The sequence below is a fragment of the Aethalodelphis obliquidens genome, unplaced genomic scaffold, assembly GCF_003676395.1.
Source record: "Aethalodelphis obliquidens isolate GAN/ISIS:26980383/991018 unplaced genomic scaffold, ASM367639v1 scaffold136, whole genome shotgun sequence".
NCBI lineage: Eukaryota > Metazoa > Chordata > Mammalia > Artiodactyla > Delphinidae > Aethalodelphis > Aethalodelphis obliquidens.
Genome location: NW_020838080.1, coordinates 19,543 through 36,463, shown reverse-complemented (window position 1 = coordinate 36,463; position 16,921 = coordinate 19,543). Strand labels below are relative to the sequence as shown.

The following is a 16,921-nucleotide window of genomic DNA, read 5'->3' as shown; positions in this document are numbered from 1 at the left end:
TTTTTTTTTTTTTTTGCGGTACGCGGGCCCCTCACTGTTGTGGCCTCTCCCGTTGCGGAGCACAGGCTCCGGATGTGCAGGCTCAGCGGCCATGGCTCACGGGCCCAGCCGCTCTGTGGCATGTGGTATCTTCCCGGACCGGGGCACGAACCCATGTCCCCTGCATCGGCGGGCAGACTCTCAACCACTGCGCCACCAGGGAAGCCCTATCTACTTGTTTTAAACTGATAGTCATTCAAGTTCAAACAAATTCTAGAAGATCTACATTTTTTACTCCCTTCCCCCACATTTTGCGTTTTTGATGTCATATTTTACATCTTCATGTCTATACCTTAACTCTTTATTGTAGTTATAGTTGATTTTATAATTTTTTGTATTGTAATATTTGTACTGGCTTATTTAAGTGGTTGATCCTCAGTCATTACTATATATTTGCCTTTCCTAGTGGGATTTCCTTTTTCCTATAGATTTTTCCTTCTTTTCTGCTTAGAGAAGACCTTTTAACATTTCTTTTAGGGTAGGTTTAGTATTGATGAACTCTTTTAGTTTTTGCTTGTCTGAGAAGCTCTTTATCTCTCCTTCGATTCTAAATGATGATCTTGCTGGGTAGATTATCCTAGGTTGCAGGTTTTTCCCTTTTAGGACTTTGAATCAATCACTCCACTCTCTTCTGGCCTGCAAAGTTTCTGCAGAGAAATCAGCTGATAGCCTTATGGGGATTTCCTTGTAAATGACTATTTTTCTCTTGCTGCTTTTAGAATTCTCTCTTTATCTTTTGCCATTTTAATTATGATATGTCTTGGTGTGAGTCTGTTTGGGTTCATTTTGTTTGGAACCCTCTGTGCCTCCTGTACCTGGATGTCTGTTTCCTTCTTTAGGTTTGGGAAGTTTTCAGCCATATGTTCTGCAAATACATTTTCAATGCTTTTCTCTCTCTTTTCTCCTGGAACCCCAATGAAATGAATTGTTGGTGTGCTTTTGATAGTACCTAGAGGAATGGAGTTTTTTATATGCTTTGATCCAAATCAAATTAGATCCCTTTGGCAAAGAAGCTTCTGGTCTTCACGACTTGCCTTGCCCTGGTAGAACTACTTCTGAGTGAGCTGGTGAGGGGTATGGGAGCACCCCAAGCTAAAATGCCACAGATTCTCAGTGTTCTTACCAGATGTCCACTAGTTGTTTTTTTTTTCTCCAATAAATCCTTCCCAATATAATATACAACAATTTTGTTGTATGCTTTTGGTAAATTTTCAGAGTCCCCAGTTAGTTGTGCTTGACGTTTTAAAAATAGTTTTGTACACTTGTATCATTGTTTTTTGGAGAATGGCTTTTCTGAGCTCCTCATTCAGCCATTCCAATAATACCACCTTCCTCTGTTTGCTAATATTTTTTGCGGGGTGAAGTAGAAAAGAATAGCTTTATTGCTTTGCCAGGCAAAGGGGGCCGCAGCAGGTGAACACCCTTAAAACTGTGTGTCCCAACTTGGAGAGGGTAGTGAGAAGATTTACAGTAATGGTTCAAAGAGGGTGTGACGTTTGCTAATATTTTATTTAGGATTTTTGCATTGTTAATCATAAGTGATATTAGTCTGTACTTTTCTGATATATTTTATGTTTATCAGGTTTAGCTACCAAGTTATACTTGCTTCATAAAAAGAATTAGAAATATTCCTTGATTTTCTAAACTCTTGACCAAATTTGTGAAGCATTGGGACTGTCTGGTCTTTGAAGTTTTGGTAAAATTGTCTGTTGAAACCATCTGATCTTCATAACTTTGTCTATTTTATTCTTTGGAAATTTTTTGTGTCAATTTTGCTGTGGTGTATTTTTTGGAAAATTATCCATTTCATCTAGATTTTGAAATTTATTTGTGTAAAGTCATGCAGAATTGTCTCTTTTTAAAAAAATTTCCTCTGTTTCAATGCTAATTTTTTCCTTGTCAATTCTTATTTTGCATATTTGTGCCCTCCTCTTTTATTGATTAGATTGGCTAGTTGGTTGCCTTTAGGTTATATTTTTTCCCCAGGAAACCAAGATTTTGATTTTTTAAAATTAATTCCAGGGCTTCCCTGGTAGCGCAGTTGTTGAGAGTCCACCTGCCGATGCAGGGGACGCGGGTTCGTGCTCCGGTCCGGGAAGATCCCACATGCCGTGGAGTGGCTGGGCCCGTGAGCCATGGCCGCTGAGCCTGCGTGTCTGGAGCCTGTGCTCCGCAACGGGAGAGGCCACAGCAGTGAGAGGCCTGCGTACTGCAAAAAAAAAAAAAAATTAATTAATTCCACTATTTCTCTGTACTCTATTATTTTTTGCTTTTATCTTTATTTTATAATTTCTTTTCATTTTCTCTATCGTTCTTTTTTAGCTTTGGACTGGGTATTTAATTCATCTGTTTCATTCTGTCATTTTTATTGATATAATGTTTTAATAGATTTTACATTCTGGGTAGAATTGACCATTTATTTATTCCAGGTACTTGATGGGCCCTTTCAATATTAGATTCAAGTGTTACTTTATTTGTGGACCTTTTCTTGGATTATGATTTCAATATTTTGTAAAATTAATTTTTATTGGAGAATAGTTCTTTACAATGTTGTGTTAATTTCTACTGTACAGCAAAATGAATCAGCCGTATACATATACATATGCCCCCTCCCTTTTGGACTCCCTTCCCGTTCACGTCACCACAGTGCATTGAGTAGGTTACCCTGTGCTATACGGTAGGTTCTCATTAGTTATCTATTTTACACATAACATCAATAGTGTATATATGTCAATCCCAGTCTCCCAGTTCATCCCACACCCCCCTTCCCCCTTGGTGTCTATACGTTTCTTCTCTACATGTGTGTCTGTATTTCTGCTTTGCAAATAGGATAATCTATACCATTTTTCTAGTTTCCACTTATATGGGTTAATATGTGATATTTGTTTTTCTCTTTCTGACTTACTTCACTCTGTGTGTGACACTGTCTAGGTCCATCCATGTCTCTACAAATGGCCCAATTTCATTCCTTTTTATGGCTAATATTCCATTGTATATATGTACCACATCTTCTTTATCCATTACTCTGTCGATGGGCATTTAGGTTGCTTCCATGTCCTGGCTATTGTAAATAGTGCTGCAATGAACATTGGGGTGTATGTATCTTTTTGAGTTGTTTTTCTCTGGGTATGCGCCCAGATGTGGGATTGCTGAGTCACATGGCAGCTCTATTTTTAGGTTTTTAAGTAACATTCATACTGTTTTCCATAGTGGCTGTATCAATTTACACTCCCACCAACTGTGCATAAGGGTTCCCTTTTCTCCACACCCTCTCCAGCATTTGTTATTTGTAGACTTTTTAATGATGGCCATTCTGACCGGTGTGAGGTGATACCTCATTGTAGTTTTGATTTGCATTTCTCTAATGATTAGTGATGTTGAGCATCTTTTCATGTTTGTTGGCCATCTGTATGTCTTCTTTGGAGAAATGTCTATTTAGGTCTTCCACCCACTTTTGGATTGGTTTTTTTTTTTGATATTGAGCTGCATGAGCTGCTTGTAAATTTTGGAGATTAATCCTTTGTCAGTTGCTTCATTTGCAAATATTTTTTCCCATTCTGAGGGTTGTCTTTTGGTCTTGTTTATGATTTCCTTTGCTGTGCAAAAGCTTTGAAGTTTCATTAGGTCCCATTTGTTTGTTTTTGTTTCTATTTCCATTTCTCTAGGAGGTGGGTCAAAAAGGATCTCGCTGTGATGTATGTCAGAGAGTGTTCTGCCTAGGTTTTCCTCTGAGAGTTTGATAGTGTCTGGTCTTAATTCCATCAATCTCCATCACATCATTCTGAGCTGGGAGTTATTCTCTTGCTTTAAGATGATGTTGACTCTTCAGTTTATTTCTCAGAGGCAGCCTGGCTTTTCCACATGTCCAAGTTCTAGGGAGACACTTTGCTGCGGTGCCCACGTGCTGAGGGCCCTTTTTGGCGGTGTTCCCCGTCACCGGCCGCCGTCTCCTCCCGTGGGCTCTCGCAGTTCGGGGCCCCTGCCTTTCCTCCTCCTCCACTTGCTCTCTCTCAGCATGAGCCAGTGCTCATCTTCCTACGCTTTGAATATTGAGAGTCTCTAGGATTTTATATTTAACCTTTTCTCAACATCTACAACCTAGATCATGTCCTCTCCTCTGAGGTTTTGACTGCCATCTCTGAGCAGGTCTCATTTGCATCTAGGCCCATATATCTTGCTACCTTCTGGACATCTCCTATTTCAGTTCCACAGCTATTCTAAATGTTTACGTCACACTGTTTATGTCACATCCGTCTCACAAATGTCTGATCCTGGACTCATCCAGCTCTCCTCTCTCTCCGGATCTGTACCTGAGGCGCTGACTCTTGCTTCAGAAATTCATGGTCACCGATTCGCACTGCTGCTCATCACAAGGGCTATTTCACGCCTGCTGCCCTCTCCTCAGACCTCCAGCTCTGCCTCTACCATCTCTAAGTGCAGAAAATTCATGTAACAAATGCAACGAGCATTTGTTAATTACTGGCTCTGACTCTCCCCAGTTCACAGAGAGAACTGAAGCCATCATACAGCAACCTCTTCAAAATCTGGTCCGCTTTCCATCTGTGGGGGGAAGGTGTTCTGACTGCCCAGCTAGACTCAATAGCAAGTCTCTCTCCCTCCCTGGAGCTGCACACAGGGCCCTGAGGTGCACAGGTACTAGGAGCCTAGCGTCAATTGATGTTGTCCGCGTTTTTCACCACCCTGCTTGTTTCTTGCAGGTGATGTAGAAGGCCAATCTTTAAGACACCGAGATAAGCGGCTAAGTTTAAATTTGGTAAGTTTGGTACTTGAGTTTCTTTAAGCCTCAATTTTTACCAGAAAAATAGCCTGACCTATTTACGTTCCCATGATGTCTTTTAAGACAGCACTGTGAATCTCTGAGGACCCCTGCAGTCTCCCATTAAGGCTTAAACTTGTCTGGGAGCTACTGGACTTTGTGTGCTCTGAGGACCCTGCCAGTTCTAATGGTCCAGACGCTTCCCCAAACTTGGGGCACCTGCTGAAGTCATCACATGATGCTTAAAGCGTTTGCATAAATTCATTAACCTCTGTCTTCTGGCATGAGATCTAGGCGAGTCACCACCTACCTCACACGCTAAGTCCAGAGGCAGAGCTTGAGTTAGAGGCTTGTCTGACTTTCCTAAGCAAGTTCAAAGTCATTCTTGGAAAATCTGCAACTGAAATGCCATGTGCAGCCGAGGCTGCCCACTGGAAGCAGTTTCCATGGCTGTTCTGTGCTTTCCCTTGCAGCCGTGCAGGTTCTTCCCGATGTCCCCTCCAGCTTCCGCCAGCACTGAGGACAGCTACGTGCCCATGAGCCCCCAGGCCGCCGCCTCTGCTCTCGGACCCCACTGCAGCCCTGACGACTACATCCCAATGAGCTCAGGAAGCATCTCCAGCCCATTGCCCAAGCTCCCGGCGGACCTGGAGCCTCCCCCCGTGAACAGAGATCTCAAGCCTCAGAGGAAACGTAAGTTACTTCCCCAGGCCTGCTGCGTGGGACTGGGGAGCAAGGCCTGGTAGCCGTGTGGCAAAGCTTCCCTCCTGACCGTCTCTGGGAAGGGGACACTAGAGAAACCAGCCCAGAGGCCTGGGAAGCACAAGGGCAGGGAGAAATGGCTGGGATTGAGTGGGGAGGACCCTAAGGATGAAAGGAGCCAAGTTCACTCCAGAGGACTCATCTTTGGCTGCTTCCCTAACAAAGGCGTCCACCTTGTGTAAGGCAGCCAAGAATGGCCTTTGACACTGATTCCTCATGCACACCTGGTCGCATGCCACGTCGCTCAGTGCCCTGCTAGCGCCCGGCAGAAGAGGTGTGTGGGGCGGGGGCACATAGAGGTGAGCGGCCGGAACAGGCAGGGAGGAGGGCGAAGAGGGGACGAGCAAAAGCAGGTCAGGGTAACTTGCCAACTTCCTTTTTCGCTCGTCGTCACCTGCCCAGTAGGGCTGGGCGATTCCAAGGAAATACCTGGTACCGTGACCATGACCCCTGACACTCCGTTGGCTCCGTCGCCGGCTCTGCTGCTTCAGGTGGCCCCGCCCAGAGCTGGAACTAAGTCGTCTGCTTATGCCCGGTCCTCTCCAGGCTCCCCCTCTTCAATTCGAGTCAAATCACATTTCTGGGAGAGGCACAGATGAGCGAGCAAGCAGGGAGAAAGATATGTCCAAACCACCTGGAAGAAAAAGTAGAGGCATTCAATAGGTACTAAATAGGGGAACAGACCCTGTCTCGTGAGCTTTAGAGGAAGTAGCCATTCAGGCTGGCCAGAAACCATTTCACAGGGACCTGTAACTTTGAGGTAGATACTGTTGTTTTGCTCAGTGACTTTTCTGTAGCAACGCCGTGCAACAGAACTTTCTGTAACGAGGAAAATGTGGCTGTTGAACAAGTGAAACATGGCCAGTGCAACTGAGGAACTGAAGTTTTTAATTTTATTTAATTTTAATGCATTTAAATTTCAATAGCCACATGTGGCTAGTGGCCACCACGTTGGATGTTAGAGCTCTAAAAGACCTAGTGATGGAGGCGCAGAGATTTTGGTTGGACGTGTGGTTGTGGATTAATTGGGACGCCTGGGCCAGGAGGGGCTGGTTCTTACACGTGTGGCTCCGGGGTTGGACCCTGCGGCCCAAGCAGGAGAGGCAGGGGGTGTAGCCAGGAGGCGTCTGGTCAGTGAAGCCGAGACCAGGGTGCATCACAGCCAGGAGAGACCTTCTCCCCGGGGACTACACGACGCATATGTCCTTTCCAGCTCAGCACCTGGCAGGTCTGAGGCTCCTGGGCAACTGATTGAGCAGCACGAAAGTCACTGGCAATATGGAGCGGAGTTAAACACTCTCCACCTGTGTGGCCTAGTGGAGGAAAGAGCTAGAAAACCAAGCTGGTCAAGGCAGCAATAGAGGAATACGCTCACGACCAACTCAGCAAGTCGGGCAGCTGAGGGGGAATGGGATGCCAAGGCTACTGCAGTGAACAAGCCAGAAAACCCTGTGCTCCCAGAACGCGGTCGGTCTAGAGCCAAATCAGATCATCACAGCTGAATGTATCGTCACGAAGTGGGCGAGTGCTGTGAAGGGTAAGCACAGGAACTCGTGACAGCCCATGAGCTGGGCCTTATCTTGCCTGGAGGTCAAAGAAGGCCTTCCTCCTAAGCAGGACCTGTTGAGCTGAGGTCCGAAGATGACTCTAACTAAGGCAGAGAGATGGGGAAGAAAGGTACAGTTTCAGTTTGGGACACCTAGAACCATGCCTGACAGTGAATTCTCGATAAGTGTGTAGCGACTGGGTGTAAGCCCAGCTGATCGTGTAGCCACTGGCTCGGTGGTTGTCCCCTCTACCCCCCGTGAGGCAGGGAAGAGTAGGACAGCAAAAAGCACGCTCACCGTCAGCACTGCTTGTAAGTAAATGTGGATCTGATGGAATGTCATAGTTTTATAGTCTTCAGTTTGTGGCCTTGAACCCCTGAGAACTTACCATGTTGGTTGTCATGTGTTACCTTGTAGCACGGTCACCTCCCCTGGACCTGAAAAGCCTCTCCACCATCCGGGAACACACGTCTCTCACCAGGACCCGCACTGTGCCTTGGTGAGTCTGATGGCTCATAGGGGCCTCATCCGGTGCACTCCCAGCGTTACTCAGGCCTCGGTGGTTAAAGGAAGTCGAAGCCCACTCGATCTAGCTTAAGTCGAACGAGGGATGGGATTTATTATCCCGAGCTGGAAGTGTTTTGTAGGTCACAGAGGAAGGACCATAAGTCAATCTCCCAGGACAATGGAATCGGGAACAAGAGTGCTGCTGGGAACCTGTCTCTCACATCTGCTTCTCTGTTGCACAATCCTCACGGCCTGAGATGGCTGTCCCTTAGATCCTTACTTACATGCTACAACCCTAGTACCAACAGAGAAAGGTTCTTTTTCAATCCCAATTCACGTGGGCTCAGGAGACAAACCCCAAAACGTATCTGCACTCTTTCATCTCACCGTGTAGCAATTTCAGAGTCCTTGTAGGAATTTCAGAGTCCTGAGCCTGGCCTGGGAGTTTCTTAGTTCACCCTATATGCTGCAAGACACAACGGCTCTGTAAAGCAGAGTTCTGCAGTGAACTACATTCCCAGACAGAACTGCAGAGCCTTGGATGAAAGTGGATTCCTATCAAAGGAATGACCACACTTCCTTACTTTTCCTGGTTACTTTGAATGGAAACAAGAGAGCCTCAAAGGAGGGTTTTTGTTTTGTTTTGTTTTTCTCTAAATGATATGATGCCTTGGTCTCTTTCTAGAAAGCTCATGAGCTGTGTCACATGGAGGGCCTGGAAAAAAAATAGCCTTTGAGAATTGGGAACCCTTTTCCCCATAGCAGGACGGCAGCTGCGGGGTAGTCTCTCTCCTGGTTCAGGAATTGCTTTGGCCAGAAGGAAGTTGCATGGGGAAGCGGGGACGAGGGCCAAAAGCCCAGAGGGGCCATGTCAGTTCTTGGCTGGCTTTCAGAGCAGCTGTAAGACATTGCCTTGACCTCACCTATATTTCTGTTCTTAGCAATCGAACCAGCTTTCTCTCTCCAGAAAGAAATGGTATTAATCCTGCAAGATTTTTTGCCAATTCTGTTTCCAGAGAAGAGGAACAAAGCTACATGCAAATGGTAATCCTGTATTTTTCACACTCTTCTTATTCTTCACCCCAATCTATATTATCAGTTCACTGTAAAGGAAACATAGCATTCAGAAAGTCCTGTGCAATCTTAAAACAATTACTTGACTGTAATACCAGCTTACAATGTTTTCCAGACTGGGAACAAGTTGTTATGAAGTCGGTTTTCTTTCCTGCAATATTCAGCTCCTCGTACCACTTTGAGGCCACAGTTTTAAGTGTACCCAGGGCTGCAACGTGTAATGGGAAAATGGAAATGCTAGCAACTCTTTTCACCATGGCTGGGATATTGTGTTTGACTCCAGTAGGTTTGTAGCTTCCTGGATGTCCAGAGTCTAAGCTGTGAAAACTCACACATTGGATGTCCCCTTCCACCACACCACCGGGTAGCCCTGCCCTGACTGCCTCCGAACCTTTACCAAAGATGAATCACTTAGAGTCCCGTTGGGAGGGTGGCCCAGTGTCCCGGGTCATGGATGGGTCTAGTCTCTGGAGACTCCTGGTAGAGTCTTTCTGTGGCCCAGAGTGCACAGAGACCCGACATCTCGATCCTTTGATGAACGATTTATGGTTCAATCTCTCCTCCTGCCCTCTGTTGTCCCTTCCATTCTCTCTACTTTGGATTCTGTTGAGAAAGGATCACTGAAGAGAAAGGGGGTCTTTTAGCACCTCTGGCAATTATCAGGCCCTTTAGCCAGAACTTTAAAATGTAGGGAACTCTAGAGAGAATCTCTGTTTAAACTATGAAATTTTGAAAAAGAGATCTTAGAAGGACAGTGTTCAAGGCACTGAGACTATATACTTTTGAGAAGAGAACTCGGCCCTCCTATACGTGACAATAACAGGCATTTAAAATTCTCAAAATGGTCATCTCCAGTGAAGCAGCAATTAAATGCTTCGTTTTGCCTTTCTATTTGACAGATTGTTCTGTGAGTACCCACGTGCAGGTGGAAGGTGACTCATATCCAGTCTGCTGTGGTATTCCCAATATTTTGCACACTTAGTAATGGCCCTTGGGAAACCTCTAGAAGAAAACACTCTTATAAAAGATACTGCCCAGCTGTGCTTTGTCTCCAGAGAACAGAGAAGGGAAGTGAATCTATAGCCTCATAGAAGCAAGTGCAGAATCATTCCAGACACTAGCAGTTATTTCTGATCTTTGAGGTTGTGAGAAAGACCACTGTTTCATTAACAGCATAATTCAGGATTGGTCTCTTGCCTGTATATAATCATTGATTAATGGCTGTCTCTGTACATTGCTAGGCAATATGACACAGTAGATTAAGAGCCCAGAAAACTGGCTGAAGGAGGGTAGCTCTGAGGGAACCACCCCATAAATGAATTTAAAGCCCATCCCATCTCACTCAATTGTGTGCTTTAAATTCAGTAATATGACATTTTCAAATGACTTTGATTGACATTATTTCACTTGTTCCACAAAACAACCCATTTGGTAGACAGAACTAATATAATTCAGTTTCAATTTTGCACATAATCATATGCATAATTTTTTTCTCTTTGAGGACAAGTTCTTATCTGAATGTAAAAATTTAAGCTAGGGGCTGAAATACAAGTTTTCTTTTATTAAAGTCACCTATCCTTCTTTAGCTACTTTATTTTTTAATGAAATATAGTTGATGTTCAACATTTTGTTCATCTCAGGTGTACTACGTAATGATTGACATGTGCATACATTGAATGAAATGGTCACCGTGATAAGTCTAGTAAGCATTTGTCCCTCTGTGACTTACTACAATGCTATTGATCCTGTTCCTTACACTGTAGAGTACATTCCCATGGGTTATATAATGGAGGTGTGTGCCTCCAAATCCCCTTCACTTATTCCGCCCACTCCTCACCCCCTCCCTTATGGCAACCACCCATTTGTTCTCTGTATCTGTGAGTCTGTTTTCATTTTTTGTTTTTGTTTTTGTTTGGGTCTTCATTGCTGCATGCGGGCTTTCTCTAGTTGCGGCGAGCGGGAGCTACTCTTCGTTGTGGTGTGCGGGCTTCTCATTGTGGTGGCTTCTCATGTTGTGGAGCACGGGCTCTAGGTGCATGGGCTTCAGTAGTTGTGGCTCGTGGGCTCAGTAGTTGTGGCTCGCGGGCTCTAGAGCGCAGGCTCAGTAGTTGCGGCGCATGGGCTTAGTTGCTCCGCGGCATGTGGGATCTTCCCGGACCAGGGCTCGAGCCCATGTCCCCTGCATTGGCAGGCGGATTCTCAACCACTGCTCCACCAAGGAAACCCCTGCTTTTTGGTTTTTGTTTTGTTTAGATTCTACGTATGAGTAAGATCATGTAGCGTTTGTCTTTCTCTGACTTATTTCACTTTGGCATAACAGTCTCTAGATGCACCCATGTTGTCATAATGGCAAGATTTCTTTGCTTTTTTTTTTTTTTTTTTTTTTTTGTGGGAAACTTTCTTTTGTGTGTGTGTATATATATATATATATATATATATACACATGTACATACACACACACACACATATATATACACATCCGTATACCACATCTTTATCCATTCATCTATTGATGGACACTGAGGTTGCTTCCATGTCTTGGCTATTGTAAATACTGCTGCACTGAACATGGGAGTGCATGTATCTTTTCGAATTAGTGTTTTTGTATTTGGGGGGTGATAAATACCCAGAAATGAAATTACTGAATCATATTTTAAATTTTTGAGGAACCTCCATACTGTTCTCCATAGCAGCTGCACCAATTTACATGCCCACCAACAGTGTACGAGGGCTCCCTTTTCTCCACAGCCTCACCAAATTTGTTACATGTGTTCTTTTGATGATGGCCATTCTGACAGGTGTGAGGTGATGTCTCATTGTGGTATTGATTTGCATTTACCTGCTGATTAGTGATGTTGAGCATCTTTTCATCTATCTGTTGGACACCTGTATGTCTTCTTTGGAAAAATGTCTGTTCAGGTCCTCTGCCCATTTTCTAATCAGGTTGTTTGTTTTTTTGATGTTGAGTTGTATTTGTTATTTGTATATTTTGGATATGAACCTTTTGTCAGATGTATCATTTGAGAATATCTTCTCCCATTCAGTAGGCTGCCCTTTTGTTTTATTGATAGTTCCCTTTGCTGTGCAAAAGCTTTTTAGTTTGATGTGGTCCCTTTTATTTACTTTATGTTTTTCTTTCTCTTGCCTGAGGAGACGTAACCAAAAAATATTGTTAAGACCCATGTCAAAGAATATACTGTTTATGTTTTCTTCAGGGAGTTTTATGGTTTCAGGTCTGGTATTTGTCTTTCATCCATTTTGAATTTGTTTTTGTATATGGTGTGAGAAAGTAGTCCTGTTTGATTCTTTTGCATGTAGCTGTCCAGTTTTCCCAACATTTATTGAAGAAGCTGTCTTTTCTCTGTTGTATATTCTTGCCTCCTTTGTCGTAGATTAATCGACCACACAAGTATGGATTTATTTATGGGGTATATTCTGTTCCATTAATCTATGCGTCTGTTTTTTTACCACTACCACACTACTTGGATTATAATATAGTTTGAAATCAGGGAGTGTGATTCCTCCAGCTTTGTTCTTGTTTTTCTTTTTCTTTCTTTCTTTTTTTTTTTTTTTTTTTTGCTGCGTGCTGGCTTTCTCTAGTTGCGGCGAGCGGGGGCTACTCATCGTTGCGGTGCGTGGGCTTCTCATTGCAGTGGTTTCTCTTGTTGCGGAGCATGGGCTCTAGGCGCAAGGGCTTCAGTAGTTGTGGCTCGCGGGCTTCAGTAGTTGTGACACTCAGGCTCAGTAGTTGTGGCGCACGGGCTTAGTTGCTCCATGGCACGTGGGATCTTCCCGGACCAGGGCTCGAACCCGTGTCCCCTGCATTGGCAGGTGGATTCTTAACCACTGCACCACCAGGGAAGTCCCTGTTCTATTTTTTTTTAATTTGATGAAGCACTTCAGTAGGCAAGGTACCGTGAAAACCACATGACCACCATATAAAAATAATCTTAAAATGGTAGAGAATATAGTTTTAAATTGTATTTTGTAAATCCAAAACTCAACTGCCAAGAAAGGAAAGGGGAATCTCTCGGGCCAAAGGTATTGAGAACTTGCAAATCCTGAAAATCAATAGGAATTACAAAAGATAAAATCACCTAGAGAAGTAAGTCATTATTAGAAATATTAGATTTCACATATAAAAAAACATGTTTTATATATTTAAAAAGTAAGATGAGTTGAAAGTTGGACTGAGCCAAAAGATACTATTTAAAAACGACCAGGTGGGGGTTCCCTAGTGGCGCAGCGGTTGAGAGTCCACCTGCCCATGCAGGGGACGCAGGTTCCTGCTCCGGTCCGGGAGGATCCCACATGCCGCGGAGCAGCTGGGCCCGTGAGCCATGGCCGCTGAGCCTGAGCGTCCGGAGCCTGTGCTCCGCAACGGGAGAGGCCACAACAGTGAGAGGCCCGTGTACCGCAAAAAAAAAAAAAAAAAAGACCAGGTGGATTAGAAAAGACCATTTAGAACTTCTAGACATAAAAATAGGGATGAAACTAGAAACTCAACGGGTGAGTTAAACAGACTGAACCCAAAGAGTAATTTAGTGAAGTAGAAGATAGTTTTGAAGTTCCTGATAAGTCAGGACAAGGAGATAAAGACATAAACAAAGTTGAGAAATGGAAGATAGCACGAGAAGGTCCAACATTTGTCCAGTCGGCGTTACAGAAGGAGATAATAGGAAAAAAAATAGAGAAGCAATATGTAAAGGGATAATGTCAGTTTCTCACAGTTCGTGAAAGACATCAATCCTCAGTCCAAAGACTCACAAATAGGTCATTGTAGTCAAATGTTAGTGGTAGACCGTGGATGGTAGGTGTATGGGTGTTCATAGCATGTTTTCTTCAATTTGGCTGCTTATTAGAAATTTTCCATAGTAATAAATTGAAGAAATAAACCCCATGAAAGGAATATGAATAAAGGTGAGAAATTAACAAAATAAACCACAAAATTAGAATCAACACTGACCTAATTTGCTCTTTTAAGAGATTAAAATTGAACGCAACCAATCAAGAGAAAGCAATGCATGCAAATAAACAATATTAAGAATGCAAAGGAAGGAGGTAACAATTGCAAATACATCAGAGATTAATGACGCGAGAATACTATGAACAACTTCATATTGAGTGAATTTGAAAACTTTAGTGAAAATAGGCAAATTCTCAGAAAAATATTATTAAAAACTGACTCAAGTAAAAACAGAAAACACAAATTATTAGAGAAACTGAATACGTAGGGAAATTTTTACTACAAAGGATCACAAGGCCCCCAAAACTTTACAGAAACTTTCTATCAAAAGGAAGCGATCATTGCAGTCTTATATAAGCACCTCCAGGGAATGGCAAAAAGAGGAAATATTACCCAGCTTATTTTATAAAGCTAAAATAACTTGATACCAAAACAAATAGCACTAACATAAGTAGAAAATTATATATCAATCTCACTCATTCATGAAGGTTAAAAAATCCTAAGCAAGAATAAGTCCAACCAAATCTTGCACATGAATGTTCATAGCATCATTTTTCATAATGGCTAACAAGTGAAAGCAACCGAAATGTTCACCAAACGATGAATGGGTAAATAAAATGTGGTATGGCTACACGGTGGAATGTTATGCAGCCATACAATGAAATCAGATCCATGAAACAACAAGGATGAACCTTGAAAACAATATGCTGAGTGAAAGAAGCCAGTCACAAAAGACCACTCTTTGGGATTTCTGGACCCCATTCCAGGATGTGTGCGTGTTGGTTGGGGTGGGTTCCCACATAACACCAAGCAATTCTCGGACACCGGCAGGGTGTCCAAGGATTCAACTCAATTCTGACACTTTCTACCGGGAGCTAGCGTCAGATTCCACAGGTTAAGGGTTCAGTCCTACAAGACTGCCCACCCCTTCCAACTTCAGCTGCTGGTCACAATCCCAGGTTGTTATCTGTGCTTCTGACTGACTGGCTACAGATTGGAGGTTCCCACGTCCCCCTGCTTGGGTTTGGCTCATTTGCTAGGGCAGCTCACAGAATTCAGGGAAGCACTTACTTACGTTTACTAGTTTATGATAAAAGGATATGATAAAGGATACAGATGAACATCCAGATGGAAGAGAGGCACAGGGCGAGGCATGAGGAAAGGGCCCAGAGCTTCCACGCCGTCACCAGGGGCCACTCTCCCAGCACCTCCAGGTGTTCACCAGCCCAGAAGCTCTCTGAACCCAGTCCTCTTGGGTTTTATGGAGGCTTCATTATACAGTATGACTGGTTAAATCATTGGCCGTTGGTGACTGAGTCAAGCTCCAGCACCTCCCCACTCCCCGGAGATCGGGTGGGAGCCGGGGAGTGGGACTGAAAGTTCCAAGCTTCTGATCACATGGTTGGTTCTCCTCGCAAGTAGGAGGCACGTTGTCAGGTGCCACCTCGTTCCTATAATAAGAGACATCTCTGTCATTCTCAACACTTAGGAAATTCGAAGGGTTTTGGGAGCTGTGACCCAGGAATCGTGGACTGAAGACCAACTATATATGAGAAATAAATATTTGGCCATCTGAATGACCAAATATATATTTCTTGTAAATCACAGTATCACAACCACATATTGTATGATTCCATTTCTATGACATGTCTAGAATAGCAAATCTATAGAGACAGAAATTAGATTAGTGGTGGTTGCCTAGAGCTTGGGGAGATAGTGGGACTAGGGGATGATGGCTAAGGGGTGCAGGATTCGTTTTGGGGTGATGAAAATATTCTAATTGAGGTGATGATTGCACAAATACGTGAATAGCCTAAGCACCACCGAATTGTACACTTTAAGTGAGAGAATTGCGTGTTATGGAACTATATCTCAGTAAAGCCGTTTACAAAAGAAATCCTAAAAATTTTAGTAGAATAAGTTCAGCACTTTATAAAACTGAAAATATGCATGAACGGGCTTCCCTGGTGGCGCAGTGGTTAAGAATCTGCCTGCCAATGCAGGGGACACGGGTTCGAGCAGATTGAGCTCGACCAGATTCGACCTGGCCTGGGAAGATCCCACATGCCGTGGAGAAATGAAGCCCGTGCGCCACAACTACTGAGCCTGCGCTCTAGAGCCCGCGAGCCACAACTACACAGCCCGCAAGCCACAACTTCTGATCCCGCGTGCCACAACTACTGAGCCGGTGTGCCACAGCTACTGAAGCCCACACTCCTAGAGCCCATGCTCCGCAACAAGAGAAGCCACCGCAATGAGAAGCCCACGCACCGCAACGAAGAGTAGCCCCCGCTCGCCTCAACTAGAGAAAGCCCACACGCAGCGATGGAGACCCAATGCAGCCAAAAATAAATAAGTTAATTAATTAATTTTAAAAATATGCACGAACAAGTTGGAATTATTCCAGGTATGCAAAGTGGTTTTAACATTTGAGAATCTGTTCATGGGCATCTCGGTAAAAATGGCAGATTGACCACAGACTTCTGTTTTCCCTCCGTCCCAAACCTTCCTCTAAAATCACAGTAAGGGATTTGTTAAAGGCATAAACCCACACGGCTGTGAAGCACTGAAGAAGACAAACACGGTAACGCATTGGAAACTGGAAAGCAGGTGGATTTGTAGTGAATGATTGATCAGACCCAAGAGGGAAGCTCTAGCATAAAGACAGAAACCAAACAAACTATGCCAGAAGGAAAAACAGTTTCTTTTAAATCTATTGTTACAGATATTCCCTGAGAGATGAGCTGTTACAACCGTAAATTAAAGGAATCTATCAAGTCAGTCAAGCACATTAACATGTTAAAGGAGAAAAGCAAAAATATTCAGTAGAACTGACCAGCTATTCACATATGGGAACGTGATATGTGAACAGAGGCTGCATTACTGGGAAAAGGAGGGTTGCCCATGTGGGGTGCAAACAGAACAAAAGGGAATTACTTGTATCCCTGGGTGACCACCACATGTTAAAATCAGTTGAGGCTAGGTTATGACTTAAATGTAAAGGACAAAACTTGATAACTTAGAAGAAGATGTGGGAAAACAAATTACAACCTCAGCATAGGAAGAATTCTTTAAACAAAATACAAGAGCAAACTACTCAGGAAAATATTGATATATTACATTGAAAGCGAGAACATTTCTTCATTTACAAAATACCAAGAAAAACCCACTGTAGACTGTGATGGGCTATTAGCAACACACATAACCAACAAATTGTTAGTCTCTTAGATATGTGAGGCAAATCAGAAA

General features: G+C 43.6%; 1 protein-coding gene across 2 annotated transcripts in view; it reads left to right on the top strand.

Moving 5' to 3' along the window:
• GAB3 (GRB2 associated binding protein 3) overlaps positions 1-16,921 on the top strand; it is a 63,018-nt gene that overhangs the window by 40,698 nt on the left and 5,399 nt on the right. For both annotated transcript variants that reach the window (XM_027099656.1, XM_027099658.1), the window contains exons 5-8: positions 4,758-4,813; positions 5,290-5,509; positions 7,543-7,624; positions 8,574-8,676. In XM_027099656.1, the coding sequence (XP_026955457.1) occupies positions 4,758-4,813; positions 5,290-5,509; positions 7,543-7,624; positions 8,574-8,676 (461 nt within the window). The remainder of the gene's footprint in view (positions 1-4,757; positions 4,814-5,289; positions 5,510-7,542; positions 7,625-8,573; positions 8,677-16,921) is intronic.